Source organism: Camelus dromedarius, chromosome 11 (genome assembly GCF_036321535.1).
Source record: "Camelus dromedarius isolate mCamDro1 chromosome 11, mCamDro1.pat, whole genome shotgun sequence".
Lineage (NCBI taxonomy): Eukaryota > Metazoa > Chordata > Mammalia > Artiodactyla > Camelidae > Camelus > Camelus dromedarius.
In genome coordinates this window covers 54,424,351-54,447,802 of record NC_087446.1, presented here as the reverse complement: position 1 = coordinate 54,447,802, position 23,452 = coordinate 54,424,351, and the positions used below count along the sequence as shown (strand labels likewise).

The window sequence follows — 23,452 nt, the reverse complement described above, 5'->3', positions numbered from 1 at the left end:
TATGGGAGTTCATTAAAGCCTGTGTTGAGGTTGCTTTCTCCAAGCAACAGGGGAGCACCATGGACCCACACCTGTTGTTTTAATTACAGTTCTCAGCTTATGCGTGTAGCACTTCTTGCATCTTGACCTCATGAAGAATAATCTCTGGTCCAGTTCCCCAGCTTGCACAGGCCCCAGGCTCTGTCCTCAGTCCCTTCTGCATACCAAAGCTATGCCAATCATGAAAATCTGAATTTATCCCCAGGAAATACAGGAGTTGGTTGCTTCAGTGCTTAGTAACATCATAGTCTGGTGCTTCTAGTTCATTCCTAACCTCAACAATTTCTCTTACTTTCCTGCATACTCATCCAAATCATTTAAAAGGATGGTTTTTATATTTCATCAGGCTTTTAAAAATATTATGTAGACGGGGTCATACTGTAAGAGAAGTCTTATTCTAGTAATTTTAACAAGTCTGGGTTTCCTAGGCACACAATTATATCAGCAGAGAAAAACAATTATTTTCTAATATATATATAACTTATTTCATTTACTTATCTTACTGCCATTTCTTGGACCATCCAAACAACAGAGGTCTCTGCCTTGTTACCAAGTTCATTTACAGTGATGCTTCCTCTTATTTTCAGTAAAGAAACATTTCATCTTGAAGTAATTAAATGTATCCATCTGGTCCTTTTATTGTAATTTTTATTGCTCTAGAAAATTGTCCTTTTACTCTAATTTTCTAACTTACTGGTGAGGACCTGAAAACAGAACCCTATTGTAATTTTAAAAATTTGTTTCATATGGCTATTTACCTTTTTGTTCCTAATACAGTTTATTGATGTCTTTATTTTTTTTTCTGAACCCTTTGCAAAAGGCATCCATTTTATTCTTTTTCTCAAAGAACTAGTGGATTTCCATGCCCGATGTACATACAGTACATGTAGCAATGTTTAAAATTCATTTAAAATGAAAGGAAATGTTTCTGGGGGCTAAACGACTGCTGTATTTTCATGATCAAAATTCATTTTTAAAAGCATTTCTGTATCAGCAGGTATATTAGGTATTATGCAGAATCTTGCTAATTCTTCCTCTTCTTGCTCTTGTCAACAGCAAGCAGCAAATTAAATTATTATTTTTATTTAACTTTGTCAGCCCAGCAGAAACAAAATACATTGTTTGAAAAGTTTGGCTAAACTTTGCTATTCAAAGGACACGATAAAAATCAAAGAACTCTAGATTCTAGATCATGTATTAAATAAAGACATTGTGCAGTGGGACTCACCGATCCACCAGAAATGAACCAGACATAACCTAATACTCAGTTAAAATAAAGCTGATGTAAACCCCTCTCCTTATGTCTAACATACAATTCCAGTTAACATCTGGTTATGTTTTGAGATTTATAAAAACATTACCCATTCTGACAGTATAATTTTACTACCTACCTGTTTTTCATCAATCTTATTTCTCTTTTCAATTGGGGGTCATCTGTCTTAGTTGTCTGAGATGTAAGGGTCACGGGAGAAGTCATTACCACTGTTTGTGGTAGCGAAGTAGCTGAAGGTGTGGTACGGATCTGGTATGTCTGCATATCTCCTGATGCAGCTGCATGATCAGAAGAATGAGTTAATTCATAAGTGTCTTTGAAAGTACTTTGGGATGCTGTCCATAGATACTTAAGCATACTTACTTTGTACAACCACCTGGTTGCTGGGCACGAGAATTTGCTGTCCATCAGAGGTCTGTGCATACTGGAGAATTGTTGTACCTTGCTGAGTACTGCCTGAATTTGTCATGGTTAGTGTCTGAAGCCCCTGTACTCCATCTGTGCCTGGACTGGCCAGCTGTAAGGCTCCATTTGGGGCAATGGCAACTTTAACCAAAGAGAGAACATAGCTAATGTAAGGCTATACAACACACTAATTACAAAGAATTGGCAAAAAAACCAAATGCTACTTATCAAAACAGGTTTAAATGCATTTCCACTTGATAACTATTGACTAGTTTGGGTGAGCTATATAAAAGAAATAAATGGCATTTATTTATAATAAATGGAAATAAAATGGCATTTCTTCATAAAATTATATATTTTAGGTGCTTTAATCTTAATTCAGTCTCAAACTGTACAATATAACTGGTCAAAACACATCTAGGGCTCTATAGAGCACTCCATGCTAACTGCTGATGTCACAGCAGTTCTGAGGCATCAGCAGAAGGCACTGCCGATGACTAACTTTTAAAGGAAAAATAAGTAGAAGGAAATATTAACATAGTTTGTAATTTTTATTCAAAAGCATTAAAAAAGATTGTAACTTAAAATATTTGTGACTAGAAAAGTGTACCTATGGAAATAATTTCAAAAAGGATAAAAGGTTACATAATAAAATAAATCTTCATATTCTTCCTTAACTCCACTCTCTAAAGATGACCACTGTTAAGCATTGTTATTTACTTAAGTAATTTTTTAAAATGTAATTTATTCAGTCACTCCTAGTGAGAAGCACCAATAAAGTCATCAGAAAGCCTCTATACAGATCACATTACAAAGCTTCCCACAAGCATTTTTCACTGAATTTTACTTAATTAATGCTTTCCCCTCAAACCTTAAATGAAACACCCATAAAGCATGACCAAATAGAAAACACTTTAGCATTGTGTGATTACCATGTGATAAATCCCCTTCAGAATCGAATGGCTCATTTCTATACCCTCTTTTCAGATTAAAATTATGCAACTTTTTTTTGGCTTTGGCTACCAAAATATACTCATCTCTGTGTGTGTTTGGTTTGTTTGTTTTAGGGGGGAGGTAATTAGTTTTATTTAGTTAGTTAGTTTGATGGAGGTACTGGGGATTGAACCCAGGACCTCATGCATGCAAAGCATGCGCTCTACCACTGAGCTATACCTTCCCACAGTGTGTGTATTTTAAGTGAACATTTTTTCTTCACCAGTTTCTAATTATCCTTTCCCAAATACCACAAAACAAATATTCCCATATACTTTACCTTACATGACTTTAGAAGTAAAGACATTAAAGTTTTTTAGATGCAGGTATTTGTTTTAAACTTAATACTAGCAATTACTTTCAATCTCCTTCCCTCCTTATTATACATATATAAAATAAAAAGTAAGTCTCATTATCCCTATTAATTCCAATGGCCACCCTCCACGCCCTCCTGAGGTAACCATTATTTTTGGTGCTCAGCCTTCCTAATCTTTTGCTCTGCTCTTATAGGCTAATATATAATTATCAAATTATGTATATCTACACACATTATAGATACACATCTTTTGATGTTAAATATATGTCAATACAGAATTGTTTTTATTTTTGCAACATATCTTCCTGTACTTGCTTAACATGTGTATTTACTTGATTACTGTATTTACTCAGTCTGTGTGGCCAGAATGCCACCAAGTGGCAGGAGATGAGATCAGAGTGATAGGCAAAGCCAGATTCTGAATGTAATGCCTTGTAGGACTTACTCTAAATATGACAGAAAGTCACTAGAAGATTCTGAGCAAGAGTGGTGTGAGCTAATTGACATTTTAAATAAATTGCTTTGGCTGCAATGTGGAAAACGATTAGAGCAATAATGGAAGCAAGATGACCAACCGGATGCCTACTGCAGTAAGTCAGGTAACAGTGTAAACCAAGATGGTGGCAATGATGACTACAGGTGGTGAGAAGTGGTCAGATGGGACACATATTTTGTGGCAAGAGCCAGACTTGAAGAATAGGGGTTAGGTGCAGAGAGAGAGACTGTCTACAAATTAACAGCACAAGTGAATTTCTTGGGGTGATGGAATTATATTTTGATTATGGTGGTGATTAGATAACTCCATGCATTTTTCAGAACTCATATTATAGACTTAAACTCCAAAGTAAGTATATCATTTACAAGCTGTGTATCACTTATAAGCTGTGTGACTTTAGGGACATTATCTAACTCTTTAAGCCTCAGTTCCCTCATAAATTGGTAACTGCACCTCACAAAGTTGTTGTAAGGAGTTAATGAGATAATGCTGAAAAAGCACTTTGTGCATTATTTCTGGTTCAAAATGTTATCCTTTAATAATCATCAGTATTGAAGTTTCACAGTCTACACATCCCTTCTTCACACAGAAGTGTCCATCCTGTGGGAAATGTTTTCCTATACGTACTGTACTGTCCGGTGCTAGTCTGATAGATGGGAGTTGGAACAGACATAGAAGTGACCGAAGAAACTGCAGGGTTTTCTCCGTCTCCTTTTCTGCCCCGTGTATCTTCAGAAGACAGATCTTTCAAAATTTTTCTGTGAAAAACAGAACTATTATTATTAATGTTGGTAATGAGGACGCTTTACAAAGGAATTGCTAAACCTTTTCCAACCTCTCCTATTCATTTTTTTCCTATTCATTTTCTAAATAGTGTCAGTGACCATCATTTAAAAAGATCAAATTTATTTTTTTAACCTTCAACTCTATAGTGGACAAAAGCCCCACAGTTCTCAGAAAGAAATAGAGACTAGAAATACTACTATAAAAATGCAGATTATCAGTGATAAATTGCTTATTTTAACAAAAAGTAAATTTGATTCCATAGAGATCCCTCAGACTTGAAAAAAGGGACTCATGGCAAGAATAAGGGAAAGAAAGAAGATTCCTTGCTGAAAAAAAGGTCTTCTAAAACACAATTGGGGGTGGAGGGAGCATTATTTGTTTCTGGGAAAAGAAAAAATGTTTACTCAAGAATTCCATATTTATTGTAGAAAAATCAGAAAGCCTGCAATACTTGCATGAAAACAACAACAAAAAAGAATCACAAAAGGAAAAAAAAAAAACAAAAAAACAGAACACCCTTAGCATTAAAAGGGATCTTCCATGTAGTCTATGCTGAACTTCCAGCCCAAGCAGAATTCCCTAACATTCCTAACACCTCTACTTCCAGGAATAAGGGATCCACAACTTCCAAAATACAAACTATTCAATTACTGGATGGTTACAGCTCTTCCTTATTTACACTCAAAGCTAATTCCACCCTCATGAAGCTAGAGAAAGTTAAGCTTAACCCTAATTCTGTATCCATGCCCTACTTTGCAATATTTGACAACTGCTACAGGTCTTCTTTATTGGAGGCCAAATAATTCTAGTTCCTTCAGTTGTTGTTCTATCACATGTTGAAGATCCTTCTCCATCTTGGTCTCTACTCTGACAGTCTTCCCACCAAGAGCCAACACAAATGTAGATGAATTACCAGAAGTTCCACACAGAGAACAAGGGAGGTGGCGGTCCTACAGGACTCTGCATTAGCCATCTGTAGAATAGTCAGTGGTTCCTTAACCCACACTATCAGGATCATCTGGAGAGGTTTATTGAATCCAGATTCCCATCTGGTACCCCTAATGACTGAGTGATCAGGACAGAGCTCTAGAATTCATTTAACAAGCTGCCTGCATGGTCTTTATACAGCCAGCCTAGCAGGGGACTGTGGAATGCTGTGCTGATTTCTTTTTCAATTTTAAGTTATGAAATATTTTGAGCATAAAGAGAAGTACAAAAAATACAAACACCTATGTACCACAGACCAAGAATCAATAGATGCTAATATTTTGCCACATTTGTTTCAGATATCTTATTTTTAATAGGAATTAAGTTATAAATACAGCAAAATGTCACCACCACTTCCTTTCCCTGCTCTTCTCTCCAAAGAGTATCATTATCTAAATTGCTGTTTATCATTCCCATATATATTTATTTTTACTACTTAGCATTTAAAGATATTATTTGCCATTGTTTTGCATTCTTCCTCATCCTCCTGACTCAACCTTGGAGAATTTCAGAGAGCAGTCTTTTGAACTTCCTATCTATATTCTTTCTGGTGATCTCATCTGTCCCATGGGCTTGAATACCCTGTGTATACTGGTGATCCCTCAAATGAGATTTCCTCAGCATCTTTCCTGAATTCCAACTCCTATTTCCAATTGTGTATTGAATACTTTGATTCAATAGGCACCTCAAACTTAATACATCCAAATCTAGTATCTGAGATCCTTCTACCCCGACAGTCTTACCCACGGCAGTAAATATCAACTCTTATTTCTCCATAAATTTTGGAGTCACCTTTTCTTTCTTACAACCCTTACCCAATGCATAAGCAAATCCCCCTTTCTGTCTTAAAAATATATCCAGAATCTTACCTACCCTCATCACCTCCACTGCTGTACCCTAGTCCATGCCATCAATGCCTCTTGACTGAACAGTCACCTGCCACAGGATTATCAATTTTATTGATTTCCCCCAAAGAACCAGCTTTCAGTTATATTATCCCTATTAATTTTCTCAAGTTCACTGGTTTCTGCTCTTAATCTCTGTTTTATCCTGCTTAAAGTAGAAGCTTAGGTTATTGATTTGATACTTTCCTTCTTTTATAATATAAGCAGTTGTTTAATGCTGTAAGTTTTCCTCTATTTCCCACGGACTACTATTTCCCATTGTTACAGCCCACAGATTTTAATATTTTGTATTTTCATTCAGTTCACAATGTTTTCTGATTTCCCTTAAGATTTTCTGTTTGGTCTATGGGTTATTTTTAAGTGTTAATTTCCATGTATTTGAAGATTTTCCTGTTATCTTTCTGTTACTGGTTTCTAATCTAATGCAAGTATGATTAGAGAACTTTGCATAATTTCAGTTCTTCTAAATTTGTTAAGGTTTGTTATGACCCAGGATGTGGTTTTTATTAGTAGATATTCTTTGTGCACGTGGGTGAAGTGTTCTAAAAATGTTGATCAGATTCAATTAGTTGATGGTATTGTTCAGTTCTTCTATAATCTTGCCGATTTTCTGGCTACAAGTTCTGTTGGATACTGAGGTAGGTGTACACAAATCTTCAACTATAACTGAATTTAGTTATAGATAAAAGTTTAGTTTGCTTTTCAGTTGTTAGTTTTGATACATGTATTTTGCAGCTCTGTTGTTAGGTGCATACACATTTAGGATTGTTATATCTTCTTGGTAAACTGACCTCTGTTTGTCTCTGATAATTTCTTTTGCTCTGAAGTCTATTTTGTATATTAAAAAAGCTACTTTAGTTTTCTTCTGATTATGTTTTAATTTCTCTTGGGTATATATATATATATATATATATATATATATATATATATATATATATATATATAGCAGTAGAAGTAGTGTATATCTACATTCATAAGGTAAATATGTTCAGTATTTTGAAGACCGACCAGACTATTTCCACAGCCACTGTCGCACTTCACATTCTCAACAGCAAGGTACAAGGGCTCTAATTCTTCTACATCCTTACCAATGCTTCTGTATTTTTTTTCAGGCATTGTACTGGGTTTGAAGTGATTTCCCATAATTTTGATTTGCACTTACCTAATGATGAATGACATTTTTGTGATGATGAACATTTTTCTCATTTGTGCATCTTCTTTGGAGAAATGTTTATTCAAATCTTTTCCTCATTTTTAAAATTGGGTTGTCTTAACAATATTTAGTCTCCAATTGATGAACATGTGATATCTTTTCATTTAATCTTTTAAAATTTCTCTCAACAAGATTTTGTTTTCAATATACAGGTATTATGCTTCTGTTACATTTATACCTAATATAATTTGAATTTATAAAAGGAATATTTTTATCTTAAGTGGAATTGTTCTTAATTTCATTTTTGGATTTATTGCTAGTGTACAGAAGTACAACTGATTTTATATCCTGCTAACCCTGCTGAACTTGTCTATTAGTTCTATTTTATTAGATTCTTTGGGATTTTTCTATATATGAGATCATTGTCTTCTGCAGTTTTTTAAATTTCTCCCTTTACAATATGGATGACTTTTAATTTCATTTTCTGGCCTAATTGCCTGAGTAAAATGTGAAGTAGAAGTAGTGAGAGCAGACATCCACAGCCTTGTCTTGTGCCTGATCTTCGGGGAGAAAACAGTCTTTCCCCATTAAGTCTGTTAGCTATGGTCTTTTGTAGATGCGCTTTATCAGGTCAAGGAAGCTCTCTTCTATTTTATGAAGAGCCTTTTTATCATGGAAGGGTATGGATTTCATCAAATGCTTTTCTGTGTGTCTGTTGAGATGATCATACTTTTTTGTTTTTAGTATATAAATACAACGTATTACACATTGATTTTCAGATGTTAAACCAATTTTGCATTCTTAGGGTAAATGCTACTCAATTATGGTGTATAAATACTTTCTATATGTTGTTGGATTCAGTTTGCTAATATTTTGCTGAGGATTTTTGTGTCTATATTCACAAGGAATATTGGTCTGTAGTTTTATTATCTGTCTTTTAATTAGTGAGTTTAAGCCATGCCTTCTTAAATATAATTATTGATATTGGCTGAGCTATAATTTTATTATTTGCTTTTTTTAAAAAAAATTCTGCATTATTTTGGGTATTTGAAGATTCTTTCAAAACTCCATTTAAATTTATCTGTTGTGTACTTGACTAAATCTCTGTATAGTTTCTTAGTAAGTTGCTCTAGGTGTTACAATATAGATGCCTAGTCTACTGAGATTCACAATTTTACCACTTAAAGTGACCCTCAGAAACATTAGCAACACAACATAAGGAGGGGAGACAGATTTAGTGTAATTGTCTTATATATTGCATACACTGAAAACCCCATCAGACGTATTTTTTCAACCATCAGACATATTGTAAAGAATTCAGTAGAAGAGTAGTCCATTAATTTGCCCAGATCTTGCTGTTGCTATTTCTTCATTCCTAACCTTCCAAGTTTCTTTCCATTTTAAGAACTTTCTTAGCAGTTATTTTAGAGGAAGTCTGCTGTCAATGACTTCTCTTAGTTTTCCTTTATCTGAGGATATTTATTTCACCTCATTTCTGAGGGTTATTTTCACCAGACACAGACTTCTGGATTGATAGCAAGAACTATTTCATTTCCTTCTACACTCTACATTTTTTTGATAAGAAATTTATAGTCATTCATATCATTCCCTTTTATTATTTAAAATATATATCATTTTTATTATTTAAAAATATATCATTTTTCTCTGGCTGCTCTCAAGATTTTTATCTTTAATTTTCAGCAGTTTGATTATGATATGTTTGGGCAGGGATTTCTTTGTGTTTATCCTGTTTAAGGTTTGCTGAGCTTTATGAATCTGTAGTTTCACCAAATTTGGGAACATTTCAGCCATTTTTTCTTCAGGTATTTTTTCTGCAGCATACTTTTTCGTCTCTTACGACGCAAATGACACAAATGTTAAATCTTTTGGTATTGTCTCACGGGTCCCTGAGAACTAGTTAATTTTTCCGATCTCTACTCTTCACACCAGATAATCTCCACTGAACTATCTCTGAAGCTGACTTATTCCTTACCTCTGTTATCCTATTGAATCCATCGAGTGAGGTTTTATTTCTACTACTGTATTTCTCAGCTTTAAAACTTCTATTTGGTTCTCCTTATATCTTCTGTTTTTTGCTAAGAGTTCCTACCTTTCCACTGATTTCGATAGAATACTTGTTAGAACATTTTAGTAATAGCTCCTTTAAAGTCTTTGTCACATAATTCCGACATACGAGTCACCTAGGAGATGGCATCTGCTGGTAGTCTTTTCCCTTACAGGATTCTTCCAGGTTCTCTGTATGCCAAGTAATTTTGGACATTTTCAATATTATGAAATTACTCTTGTTTAAATCCTATGGAGAATTTTTGTTTTAGCAGGCTATCAACCTGGTTCTGTCAAAGCCATAAGTTCTGACCAGCCTTCTGTGGGTTGTGATTCTAATGTAAATTCAGTTTTCAAAGACTGCAGTGCTGTTCAGATTCGGTGCATGTGTGCACCATGTAGTAGCCAGTTTGGAACGTGAACTATGATCTGTCCTATGTATAATTCATTTCCCAAAGTCTAGGAAAGCTCACATTTATTCCTTATTTGCTAAAAATTTTATGAGTGGGTGCTGAATTTAACCAAATACTTTTTCTCCATTTATTGAGTTGATTTTATATTGTTTCTGCTGATTCTCACATACGGTGGTTTACTTCCTTGTATGTTTGATGGTTTCTGACCGTGAATTCTTATTTGGTTAATCTTATCTGTGGTAATTCAGAAAGCTTAACTTGCAGAGGCTTTGTTTCAGATGTTCTAGCCTCCTCTAGTAATCCTAGCTTAATTCAGAAAGCTCAGGTTCACTGTCTCCTCCTGCAGTAGACCTAAAGTAATTGGTGTACCTTGGTTTTCATGCTTGCTTCTCCTTCCCATTCTGGGTTCAGCTCGTGTATTTGTATGTATATGGTTTTATGTTTATAGGGGTAGGGTGACAAAACATTTCTATTATGTCCTATAAATACACAATGTATTAACAAGTATTTAATCCAGGAGCTAACTCTGTTCTGTGCTGGAAGAGCTCTACTATTTGGAAATTAAACTTTTAATCTGTATTCTTTTGGTGATTACTTCTAATAGTCTAAGGTAAGTCTAAAGGTAATTAACAAAAGATTCCAGTAGACCATTCTTGTCTTACATGTTTCTGCCTGGTCTGTTTCTTTCCATTTTGCTTTTAAAGTACCCAAATTAACTATTATTAGTATTGTTCTAAAAAGTCAATGGTAACTTAAATGAATGTCTTCGTTCACCATTCTTTATTATATTCACGCTCCTTCCATTTGGTTTCATTTCTTTCTTCCTGACATATACCCTTTAGTAATTTCTGAAATCAGTCTGAAATGACTTTAATTTCACCATTATTTCTGAGTGACTGTTCAGGTGAGTATATGTTACTTTCTCTTGGCATTTAAAGATTTTAGTCTACTGTCTTCTAATACTACTGTTGAAAAGTCTGTTGTCAGCCTAACAGTCAGTCCTTTTGAGGTAATTTGTCTTTGGAAGCTTTAAAGATCTTTTTATCTTTGCAGCCCTCCAGTTTTGCTTCGTAAGATATATCCAGATGTAGTTTTATGACTTATCTTGTGTGAGACCTCACTTTCTAAGGCTGAGAAATTCATGTCTTGGAAATTTAGTCATTACCTTTTCTCTCCTAGAGAGAAAAGAAACTGAAAGTATTCTCCATTTTTTCCTTTTGCAAGTATTATTAGATGCACCTTGTGTGTTGGACCTTCCCATTCTATCTTCTCTGTCTCTTAATCTTTCTGTGCTCCATTCTAGGTAATTTACTCAGAGCTGTACCTTCTAGTTATATCTATTCTGCTATATAATTTATTTTAAATTCCTCAATAGACTTCAGCAATTATATTTTTCATTTCCAGAAGTTTGACCCAGTTATTTTTTTAAATCTCCCAGCCTTTTATTCTAGTACAAGGGTTTTGATTCCTTATGTCTTTAACAACTTTAATTATACTTACACTCCCTAGCAATTTTATTATCTAAAGTTCTTTAGAGGTTTAATTCTGTTCATTGTATCTGCTGCTTCTTGCTAATAATGGATTACTTCATTCAGCTTTTCATAGTTTCAGATTATAAGCTCATTTGGTGGTGCTTATTTTTCACCCCCCCCCCCAAATTCACAGACAAAATTTTGTCTGCTCATTAACTTTATTCAGTAGAGTCCCAATTCCTTAGCACGGTAACAAGGTTCTATGTAATCTGGCTCCTATTTACCTTTTCTTGCTAAACCTCCTCTTTCTCCCTGCACCTTAAAGTTCCCAACTCCCAGAACAGGCTACCCTCTTTCATATCATATACTCTACCTTTTATTACACTGTTCCTTCAGCCTAAGCAGCTCTTTTCCTGCCTTACAAAACCCCTCCCTGCTCCTCGCTCACAAAATTTATCAGATCTGTAATGAACCAAACCACGTCTTTTATGAAGTCTTTCCTACTTATTCTGTCAGGCAGGAAAGACTATACTGTATACAAAATTCTCTCATAACAGCCAAAACCTTACTGCGTTTGTTTATGTTTCAAAGACAGCATTTCATCCTTTTCTGTCTCCCTTTCCTTCTACTATCTAGTCACCAGGTTTAGTGAATTCCACCACAGAAGTGTCTCAAATCCACCTACACCCAAGAGATCCCACTATCTATATGAAATCACGCAGGTTATTTCAAAAGCTTTCTGTGAATTATCTCTACTACTTCCAGCTTTCCACTCATTCGGCAAGTAACTATTGAACATCTGCTCTCATATAGTCATTTTGCTAGGCCCTAGGATCACACCCCAAAAAATTATTTAAGGGCATGTGGCCCATGATTCCAACAGGATGAGGTAAGTACTATAATAGCAGTCAGTAAAAAAGATGCCGCAGAAGAAAGACCTAACCTGGTGTTGGGGGGGTGAAGAGAAAATAAACAGAGAAGGCTTCCAGGAGGAAATGAGGCCTGAAGAATGTGTTTTAGTAAAGGGACCCACATACAAGGGAGAGACAAAGGCCCAGAACTAGGAAGCTAAGAAAAGGAACACAAAGTAGTTCAATTCTTAAAGTCTGCAGTCCTAATTTCATACTACTATTAAAGTTATCTAACAGTAAATATGGAAATCTAATACTTTGCCAGAAGATAAGTCTAAATTCCTCTTCAGCACAGCAACTTGGGCCCTTCATAATCTGGCTCAAATCTCTTAACACTTCCCTTCCTATACAAACACATGCTCCTTCTCTATATAATTGGCTTTGCACAGAACCATTCAAACTCAGTTTGATACAAGTACTCACCTGTAAGATGGGCGCCGTGCTAGGATCCCGTGGGCTTTCTGTGAGGAGCCTATGCTGTCGGATGAGTCCTGAGACTCCTCACTTTCTGATAAAGATGACACCTGAAAAACAGAACTGGTTTTACTATGGTGAACCAAAAAGGCAGAAACAGAATTAAATTTAGTTTTTACTTTCACAAAAAGTGATCTGTCTTCTGCCACTCAAATTCACTTGTCATTAAGTCTAAGGTCTAAAAGAAAGAAATTGAGGGAAAAGGAGAAAGTTCGTTTCAGGAGCCCAAACTAATTAAAGGAACATTTAATACAGCAGGCTCAGAACTAAAAAGAAAGTCTATCCCCAAAATAAACCAGTACTACTTGACTAGAGTTGTAAAGATCAGGCTCTTTTTTAAAAAATATCATTATTGCTGTCTGATTTGGATTTTGCACATGATAACTTTGAAACGATATTATATATCCAACTATTATCTATCAGATAATGTTATTGATGATATTGCTGACTATGCCGGCTTTCACATCAGGGAAGAGGTCTGGGCTAGACATACAAACTGGAAGTCACAGCTCTTTAGATAGTCCTTAAAGCCACAAGACTGAATGAGCTTGATAAAGGGATAAATATAGGACAAAATCCAGGAACACTCTAGCATTAAGAGGTTGGGAAGGGGGAGAACCAGCAAATAAGACCAAGAACAAGCTATCAGTGAGGCAGGAGGAAAACCAAATTAGTGAGATGTCCTTGGAAAAACTAAAGCAGACAGTGTATTGAGGAGAAAAGAACGATCAACCATGTCAAATGCTGCTTTGCAGGTGAAAGCAAAACAAGGACTGAGAACAACCGTTAGATTTATTTAGCAAAGTGGGGGTCATTGGCGAGGGCAGGTATAAACATATGCAACTTAAAAATCTATAATAATTAGCTTTACCTCATTTCACAGTTAAATGAGTTAATACATGTAAAAGCACTTAGTGCATGGCACATGGCAAGCACACACTGTTAACTATTATTAATAATAAACCTTTTAAAACTAGTCAATACTATATCCTTATGCAAGTTTTAAGTTATAATAGTGTCTTACAATTGAGGAAACAAGTTATTTTCAGTTTTTAAAATGTATTAAATTTCCCAACATTTGTCCCAATTTGCATTGTGACATCTGACTTCACCTTCATTAAAAACAAAAACAAAAAAAAGATAAACAGGGGAAGGTAATATAGCTCAGTCGTAGAGTGCATGCTCTATTAGTGTGCACAACGTCCTGGGTTCAATCCCCAGTACCTCCACTGACCAGCCACCCCCCCATCCCCCAATAAGATCAACAAAACAGGCTTCTAGAAAGGACGTAACAAGTAAGTTCTATACATTATTTACTGTCTACAGAAAGCTTTCCCCTAAACTATTCAGACTTAGATCTTAAATTTCCAGAAATGCTTTTTTTTTTACATTCTATAATCTCCTTCAAAGAAAAGGTCTAGTGTACAACTACCTTTTTATATTTTATCTTAAATATACATCTTTTGATAGAAAAGAACTGGTCACAACCTGTAATAATTAAGAAATAACAGTAACCAATAATAAATTAAAGATCCATCTCTTCTGTGTTTCCTCAAACATCATAGATATGCCATTTGCAATTTAAATCTTTTGCTGTTTTCACTAATAACTAAATTTACTCCAAAGCTTCGCATTAAACTCAAGAAGAAACTAATTCCTAAAGCTAAGTGATTACTTATAACTAAGATCAAGTACTTCTATTTAATAACAGCACTAACAAATAAAAGCAAAATCTTCATATAAAAACTCAAAATTCCATATAGTAGTCACCTTTCATATAGGGAAAAAACTACATAAAGATGCAGCTCTAGAGTTGACAACACTGCCAGACACTATATATATCTTTCTTTTTTTTTTTTCAAGATGAAAACGTCAAATTACACAACTTTTCTTCCAGGATAGCTGCTTCTAAAAATGATATGACCAAAGGCATTCTGAGACTCACAGGAGCCAGAAGATAAAATGGGGAGAAAGAGTAGAAAGAAAAGGAACCCAGAATGGCTCTTTCCTTCCTACTGTTGTCAGGTGTTAACATGAAGGTAGACAGATATAAGTAAGAATTTTACTATGAGAGAACTCTCTTTCATTTGACCACCATAAAGCACGCGGTAGGTACTTTCTTACTTAGCTAAGATGCTCACATCATCACCCTTTCTTCATTCTTTTTCATGAAGGATACCAGCGCGATAAAAAGGTGCTTTCTTTTCAGAAAATCCTTCACTTCCTTAAATTCTAAGCATAACTTTTCTGCAAAATTGTCTTCTATTTTCACTGGGCTATATATATTATATGAAATGAGAAGTTCTGAAACTCTTCTATTTGCCTCATTTGTTCTATAGTCTTATTTCTAAGACAACTTTATTATTTTGGTTTATAACTACAGCAATTTCAGTGTGTCTGAAGACTCAGGGTACAAAAGTCCCTTCTCTCAACCACTAAGTCTTTGAATTTCTGTACCGTTTGCACGTGTGGTGGGTGAATTACAGAAGACTGAGCTGTCTGGATGACCCCCTGAACCTGTACTTGCTCTCCAGGAAGAGGTACAATTGTCACTGGCGCAGATCCTCTTAATGACATCTAAGAACAAATAAAAATCCAATTAACATAATATATATTATACCTGTGCACATAAGATAGCTGAGTTCTTAATACTGGAAGACACATTTCAGAGCTTATTACCTTTATATCTATTAATCACATATTAGGCATCTCATGCAGGCTGGAGACTGCACTAGGGGATTGAGAGTACAACAAACAGAATAAGAGCTATAACATAAGTAGAAAAGTAGGAAGTACTGCACTATAGGAGCAAAGAAAAGTGGTACTGCAGCTGGGTCTTGAAGGATACACAGTTCTCTGGGGGATGGGGCTGGATGGTATCCTGGGCAAAGGAACTGAGTATAAAAACGTGGCTCTTTAGAACATGTTATTCTAAAGAGATCTGGTTGAAAACCAATCAAGAAATCAAGAGTCAAAAAAGTTAGAAAGATACCAACTTTGGGCAGTGTCTTTAAAGAAAAATAAGTTATAATGTCATGATTCAGTTATTAAATTTTATTTCTGTGGAAATCAGATGGGGTTTCATGTAAAAACCGCAATAATGCTAAACCAAGAAAAGCCCACCCATCATCCTTTAAGACTCAGCTCAGCTTCTACCTCTTCCAAGAATCTTTCCCAGATATTTTGAGATCTCTTGCCTTCCTCTGGACTACCCTGGGTTCATACCATTTGTCTAAATCCAAGCCTGCTTCTCAGGTCCTGAAAATCACCTTCTTGACAGCTCCCCTCTTTTGTTTGCATCAGGCCCCCAAAACAGTGCCTTATTCCCTTTCACTGAAAGTTCTTTACCCTTTCCCAAGATTGGATAAATTCCAGTCTTACCATTCTCCCAAAATGCCCAGGTCGTGAAATACTATATATAAAATTTTATCCAGGTACTGAGAACTGCGAACTCTCAGCATCAATGACTCCATCAGCCTCCCTCTCCCTCACGCACTAAGAGACATGACCAAACTCTAGCACAGCTTCTATCAGCTCCAGGTTGTGTTCCTAGGCTGACTCAGCCTCCTTAGAATGCCTGCCTGAGAAAGCTCAATGCTGCCAACATAGCTGTTCCAGCCAAAACCTGACTATAGATCTTTGACTTCACTTTTTTGGGAGCATTTCCTTAGAAAACTTGCAGTTGTAAATCCTTACTCTGACCCTTGAGATATAAATCTTCTACAACCTAAAAATGTCTTTCTCAAGGACCTGGGAGTCATCCCTTTGAAATGCAGTTATCAAGGATAGGGCCCTTGCCTCCCAGACTCTGTGGGTGTGTGGGAGGGTAGGAGCCTAACTTTGATAAGCACCAATTAGCCAACACAGATGGCTTAATCACTCTGACCACCTCCCCACCTAACACCTTCAGTACTTTTTTCCTTTAGCACACCCCAGCATTTATAAAGGCACCCACCTTTTTGTTTCAGCGGACTTGAGCTCAGTTTATGCTAGAGTCTCTCTTCCCTATGGTGTTAGTCTGAATGAAATTTTGCGGCCTTTAGTAAGTGTCTGGCTCTGTTTCTCTGTAACAGTATCCCAAAATGGGGATACAGAAATTAATGAATTAAAAAAAAAACAATTCATGACTCTTAAAGAGTCCTACTCTACATTTACCATTACACTGAGGTCCCCTCACTTTCAGACCCTAACTAAAGCCAATCACTCAACTAATAATGAGAACCTTTGATGGTGTTAATTTACATTTCTAAAATGATAAAAACAATCATTCCTCCATGGTTTCTTGCAATCCTTTTGATTTTTGTGCAGACTGTGGGTCTTGCAGGTAGAAGAGGGGAAAAAAGCACTGTATCTATATATATCTAGTTTAGTAGCTCCTTCCTCTTATTATCACTATTCTAACCTCACTGAATGCTCATTACTCAGGGTCCGAAAGCCTGGTGTCTTCCCACTGCCACTCTCGAAAGTGATAATCTAAATCCTGAGATCGTTCTCAAAGAAGGAAAGGAAGGAGCTGCCCTCTTCACAACCCCAACTTTAACCTGAGGTTGAAACACAGATGATTGCCTCTATTACTTTTTGGTGCTACCAGAGCTTTCTGAAATGACAGAAATGTTCTATGTCTGCAGTATCCAATATGGCAGTCACTAGCCACATGTGAACATCAAGCATTTGAAATACGGCTTTTATGACTAAGAGACTGATTTTTAAATTTAAAATTAAATTAAAATTGAAATATCCACTTGTGGCTACCATGTGAGACAGTACAGCACTAGATCTTCAGAACCTGTTAGCACACTATGGTGCCAACCTCAGAACCCCTCTTAGAGATGTTAGAAGTGGAAAGAAAAGGATTTTTTTTTTTTTTTGGAGCTGTAGAATCAAGCCCCATTTCCTCTCACTCCCCGGGGTTAGCTGAGCTCACTCCTCTACAAGTGACTTGGCAAAAATTAGCATACTCTTTAGCTCCCTAATTAGGGGATCCCTGGACTGTAGACATTTGGGTGAGGGAGGGTGGGGAGTTAGTAGAGTGGCATGGGAAAGGAACCTCTATTTTCCAGAGTCTGAATCCAAAGTCTTCTAACTCCACAAAGGCACACAGACTATGGAGTCAGATAGGCTTGGGCAGATTTATACCATTTATGGCCTTGCCATAACTATATGGTAACTTAATAAACCAATTTATTTTATAAAAATAAATATGAAAACAATGTTATTAAATATTTTAACTTAAAAGCCAAACAAACAATAATTTAAAAACTAATAAAAACTTCTTACAGTGGTCTACAAAGCCCTGCACAGAATGGCTCCTTCCTGCCTCTCCTGTTTGATCTGATACCATATTCCTCTAGTTCCGCCCAAAGGGGAGTCTGATAGTCCTTTCTACTCCTTCCTACCAGAAGGCCTTACTTAGCATGATATCCCCTTCATGTGTCCAGAAAGTCCTTCCCTTCCTTCTTGGAAAGTTAACACCTACTCATTTGTAAATCCACCTGAGCCACTCTGCATCCATGGGACTTGGAAGGCAGTCCCTTGAAACTGAGCAAACTTGAAGTTTATGCTTTTTGCTGTGCTGCAAGTTATAAAGTCCCTTCTTTCTGAACCAGGACTCTGATGTCTTCTGCCAGCATCCATGAAACTGAAGCAATCTAGCTTAGTAGCTTGCAGACAGGGTAAAATCTTAAACATTTTACATTTCTTGACACTTCTCTTTCCTCTGCTTCTTATACTCTAAAGACTCTAGATTCTAAATCACCAAGCCAAAATCCGAAGTAGAGCAAGAACAAAAGAGTAAACAAACAAAACCACTTATCAAGGCAGACTTGAACTGCTCTCAAAGGAGAGGGGGTCATAAAAGGCCAGGATTTTCTCTAGGGAAAGATAGGAGACCCCCTATTAAGCTGGAACTTTCAAAGGGCCATATCCCTCAGGATAAGGTAACAGAAGGAAAATTGCATTGGTATGGAGGAGGGAAGGGCTGAAGATGATGTAACCAGCTCTCCAGCAGATTTACAGTTTAAATTAACAGTTTAAATTAACATCACCCAGATGAAAAGACAAAAAGCCTCAAATCCTGAAAGTGGTTCCCCAGGCACCTGGCAATAGTAAATTCTTTCTGGAGAAAGGCAGCCGCATCCTTGGCCACAAAAGATTTAATGGATAGTAAAGAATATTAAAATAACCAATTATACAAGGCAGCTGGTGCAAGAAGCAAAAACAGCACACGGCAGAAATACATTATCAATATTACTTAGGTCTAATCAGTATCAAGTGATGATAAGTATCAAGTAATATCAATAGTATTAAGTGACTATCAGACACAGATTATTAAAATAATTATGCTTATTACTATGTTTAAACAAACAGTAGAATATGTTTCAAGACAAGCTTGAAAATACCTTCAGGAAAAAGAAAACTATAGTAGATTTGAAAAAGAACCAGATTTTCTAAAAACAAAGATATAATACTTGAAAATTTAAAAATCTCTGGATATACCAAACAAAGCTTAAAGGGAAAATTAGTGAGCTGGCTAACAAGAAAAAATTATCTGAACTGCAACAGAGAGAGACAAACAGATGGAAAACATATGAGAGGTTAAAAGATATGAATGAAAAGGCCAAAGAGAGTAGGATAGAGACAAGATGTGAAGAGATCATGGCTGAAAACGTTATAGAAGTATAATGACAGACATCAATCCATAGATTCAAGAAGCTCAATAACTCCCTTGTGGAATAAATAAACAATTCTACACCTAAACACAATATAATGGAAGCTGCAGTACAACTAAAAGTAAAGAGAAGATGTTGAAGGGAAGGAAAAAAGATTATATTTAAAACAGCAATAGTCCATTGACTTCTCAAAGGCAACAATGGAAAACAGAAACCAGCAAAATGGTATTTTACATGTGCTAAAAAAAAAATTCAGAATTCTACACCCCATGAAAATATCTTGAAAATGAAATTGGTATTTTCAACAAACAACAGAGAAATCACTACCATCAGCAGACTTAACATCAAAGTAAACTCTAAAGCAGTGGTTCTCAACCAGGAATGGTTTTGCTCCCCCAGGGACATCTGGCAACATCTGGGGACATTCTGGGTTGTCACAATTGTATGTTGATACTGACATCTAGTGGGCAAAGGCCATGCTGCTAAATATCCCACAGTGCACAGTACTGCCACAACAAAGAATTATCCAGCCCACAATGTCTACAGTGCTAAGGTTTTTCTAAAGCAAATACTTAAGGTAAAAGAAAAGCAATCTCAAATGAAAGCTGAGACATGTAAGAAGAAATGAAGACCAAAGAAAATGATAAATGTGTGGAAAAAAGCAAATAATGATGAATGCATAAAATAATTATGTTTTATGGGATTAAAAGAGAAAAAAAACATTAAAACTCAGGTTTCTGGGGGCAGACCTGGGGAGAAGACTTGGTGTGGCTGCCCAGATTCACAATGGGCATGGCTCTGCTGCTACAAGCTCTGGGGTGGGTTGCCCACACATGGAGGTGGGGCTGAAATCTGAGCCAAATCCTGGTGCTCCTACATCACATACAAATGTGAGGCTTCCATGGGTTTATACTGGTGACTGTGATGATAGCACCCAAGGGACATGTGAGCCAACCACTGGCATTCCTACAGCTGAGGCAGACAGGTCCAGTGCCAGGAGCAGCAGGCTTTGTGGGCACTCACATACAAAAGTGGGGCTGAAATCTGAACAAATTTAACTGTGCTCCCACAGAGGTGGGGGTAAGGGCAACACCAACAATGGTATACTTTGTTGGCATGCACCCCGGGTAGCATGCAACGGCACAGAACAAACTTCCTGGTGGATAGCTCCTGGGAAGAAATACACAGTAGCTCCTTTCCCTGCAGGAGAGCTCCAGTCCCACCTACCTCACACTGCAGCTTGGAACTAGATCTGGGTGCTTCACCTCCAACAACCAGGGAGCAGACCCTTCCCCTAACAGGTCTGCGACAACCACAGAGCAAAGAGGAGGCCCCACTCAACGTCCAGTACAGGTCACCGTAACACCAATCATACCGCCCTACAAAGGGATAACGGCTAGCACACCCTGAAGAAAGATGCAGCAGGAATTCATACAAAAAAACAATATTGGAATCACACAGGCTATGCAGGGATACTACCACATAAAAACAGCCTTCAAAACCACAGTGGCTGTTTCTCCTAAATTCATAGAGACAAAGAAATACAAGTAAAATGAAAAAGAAGAGGCTCCCAATTAAAAGAATGAGAAGAGATTTCCAGTCAAGATGGCATAGTAGTAGGAACAAAAGCTCATCTCTCACGACTACAATGAAACCACAACTGACTGCTAAAAAAAACAACCATTGAAAAAGACTGGAACATAGCAAAAAAAAAAAAAAAAAAAAAGGTACTCTGCAACTGGAAACAAAGAGGGAAGCACAGCGGAATGGTAGGAGGGGCATGCTCGCCATATAAATCAGGCCCCATACCCACCACAAGCTGAAGGGCGACCCACAAGCTGAAGGTTAAGTCAGTTGTAGAGGCCCTCCCACATCAGAGTTCTAAGCCCCACATCAGGCTCCCCAGTCTGGGGTTCTGGCATTGGGAAAAGGAGGAGACCCCAGGACATCTAGTTTTAAAGACCAGTAGGGCTTAGCTCCAAGAGCCCTATGGGACTGGGGGAAACAGAGACTTCATTCTCTTAGGTTGTGTACATAGAATCTTGCATGCACCAGGTCCAAGGGCAGAAGCAGTGATTTCATAGGAACATGGGCCAGACCTCCCTGCTGGTTTTGGAAGGTCTCTTGGGGACATAGGGGACGGCTGGGCCTCACCCAGGGGAGTGTTCATCTACATGAGCTCTCCTGGAGACTGACATCTTGATTGGATGATTAGCACCTAGACCTAGCCCCGCCCAACAGCCTGTAGGGAAGCCTCAGACCAAACAAATACTGGGTGGGAACACAGCCACACCCATCAACAGACTACCTAAGCCACAAAGTCTCTGGCCCTACTCACTGGAGGTCCAGGACCAAGCTTCACCCAGAAGTGGACAGGCACCAGCTCCTCCTGCCAGGAAACCTGCGTAAGCCTCTAGTCCAGCCTCATCCACCACGGAGCAAATACCAGAAATAAGAAAATAACAATCCGAAAGCCTGTGGAAGGAATCCACAAACACAGGCCAGACTCTACCCTGGGACTGGCTGGGACCTGGCCCTTGGGTGACAAAAGAGGAGTGTACTGCTGGGATGCGTAGGACAGCTCCCACAGACAGCTACCTCTCCAAGGTTGAGAGACATAACTAATCTACCTAAAAATACAAATAGAAAGACAATATGAGGCAGCAGAGGAATATCTCCCAGGCCAAGGCACAAGATAAAATCCCAGAAGAAATAAGTGATGAGGAAATAGGCAATTTATCTGAGAAAGAGTTTAAAGTGATGGTGAAGATGTCCACAGAACTCTAGAGGAGTACAGATGCAGAGTGAAGATTTTAGCAAAGAGCTGGAAAATACAAATAATACTCAGAGTTGAAGAATAAAATCACTGAAATGAATGACATACTAGAAGGAACCAAGAATAGACTAAATGAGGCAGAAGAACAGATCAATGTGCTAGATGATAGATTCGTGGAAATCAGTACTTCAGAACAGAAAAAAGAAAAAAGAATTACAATGAGGATAGTTTAAGAGAACTCTGTCCTGTGAAGCACACTAATAGTCACATTACAGAAGTCCCAGAAAGAGAAGAGAAAGGACCTGAGAAAAATGTTGGAGACATAATAACCAAAAACTTCCCCATCCTGGGAGAGGAAACAATCACCCAAATGCAGGAAGTGCACAGTTTCACACAGGACCAACTCAAAGAGGAACACACCAAGGCATAAAGTAATTAAATTGACAAAAATTAAGGATAAGGAGAAAGTATTAAAAAGTAGCAAGAGAAAAGGAACAAGTAACATACAAGGGAACTCCCATAAGGTTATCAGCTGACTTTTCAGCAGAAACTCTACAGGCCAAAGAGAATGGCACAATATATTTAAAGTAATGAAAGGGAAAAACTTACAACCAAGAGTACTCTATCCAACAAGCCTCTCATTCAGATTTGATGGAGAAATCATAAGCTTCACAGATAAACAAAAGCTAAAAGAATTCAGCACCAGCAAACCAGCTTTACAACAAATGTTAAAGGAACTTCTCTCATCATCAAACCATAAGAAAAGAGAAATGAAGAGGGGGAAATAAAAAACCTACAAAAGATTGCTTTGGCAATCGAGGTCTTTTATGGACCCATATAAATTTTGGAATTGTTTGTTCTAGTTCTGTAAAAAGTGTCATGAATATTTTGACAGGGGTTGCACTGGATCTGTAGATTGCTTTGGGTAGTATGGCCATTTTGATAGTGTTGATTCTTCCAATCCAAGAGCACAAGAAATCTTTCCATTTCTTTGTGTCATTTTGGTTTTCAGAGTATAGGTAACTTCCTTGGTTAAGTTTTATTTCTAGGTATTTTGTTATTTTTGATGTCATGGAAATGTTTATGCCAGTTATAAAATGCTGGGTTTTGAAGTGAAAAAAAAAAAAAATGAAAGGCCTCAAATGGCAAAGCATCCTTCTTTTTTATGGGTGAGTTGTATTCCATTACATATATGTATGCTGTATCTTCATTATCTATTCAACTATTGACATGCACTTAGGATGCTTCCATATCTATCTTGGCAATTTAAATAATGTTGCTGTTTATAGCAAGGTGTATGTTTTTTTGAATTGATTTTTAT

The 23,452-nt window shown here is 37.0% G+C and overlaps 1 protein-coding gene and 1 non-coding gene across 8 annotated transcripts in view; both read right to left on the bottom strand.

Annotated features, from left to right (window-relative positions):
• ATF1 (activating transcription factor 1) overlaps nt 1–23,452 on the bottom strand; it is a 56,755-nt gene that overhangs the window by 5,280 nt on the left and 28,023 nt on the right. For 4 of the 7 annotated variants that reach the window (XM_031462575.2, XM_031462576.2, XM_031462579.2 and 1 more), the window contains exons 3-7: nt 15,145–15,264; nt 12,637–12,737; nt 4,150–4,280; nt 1,676–1,858; nt 1,431–1,590 (exon numbers count right to left, since the gene is read on the bottom strand). In XM_031462575.2, the coding sequence (XP_031318435.1) occupies nt 1,431–1,590; nt 1,676–1,858; nt 4,150–4,280; nt 12,637–12,737; nt 15,145–15,264 (695 nt within the window). The remainder of the gene's footprint in view (nt 1–1,430; nt 1,591–1,675; nt 1,859–4,149; nt 4,281–12,636; nt 12,738–15,144; nt 15,265–23,452) is intronic. The other 3 variants (XM_031462580.2, XM_031462581.2, XM_031462582.2) reach the window with 1 other exon arrangement.
• Nucleotides 2,823–2,895, bottom strand: TRNAA-UGC (transfer RNA alanine (anticodon UGC)). The gene has a single exon. It is a non-coding gene; the product is annotated as a tRNA-Ala (tRNA).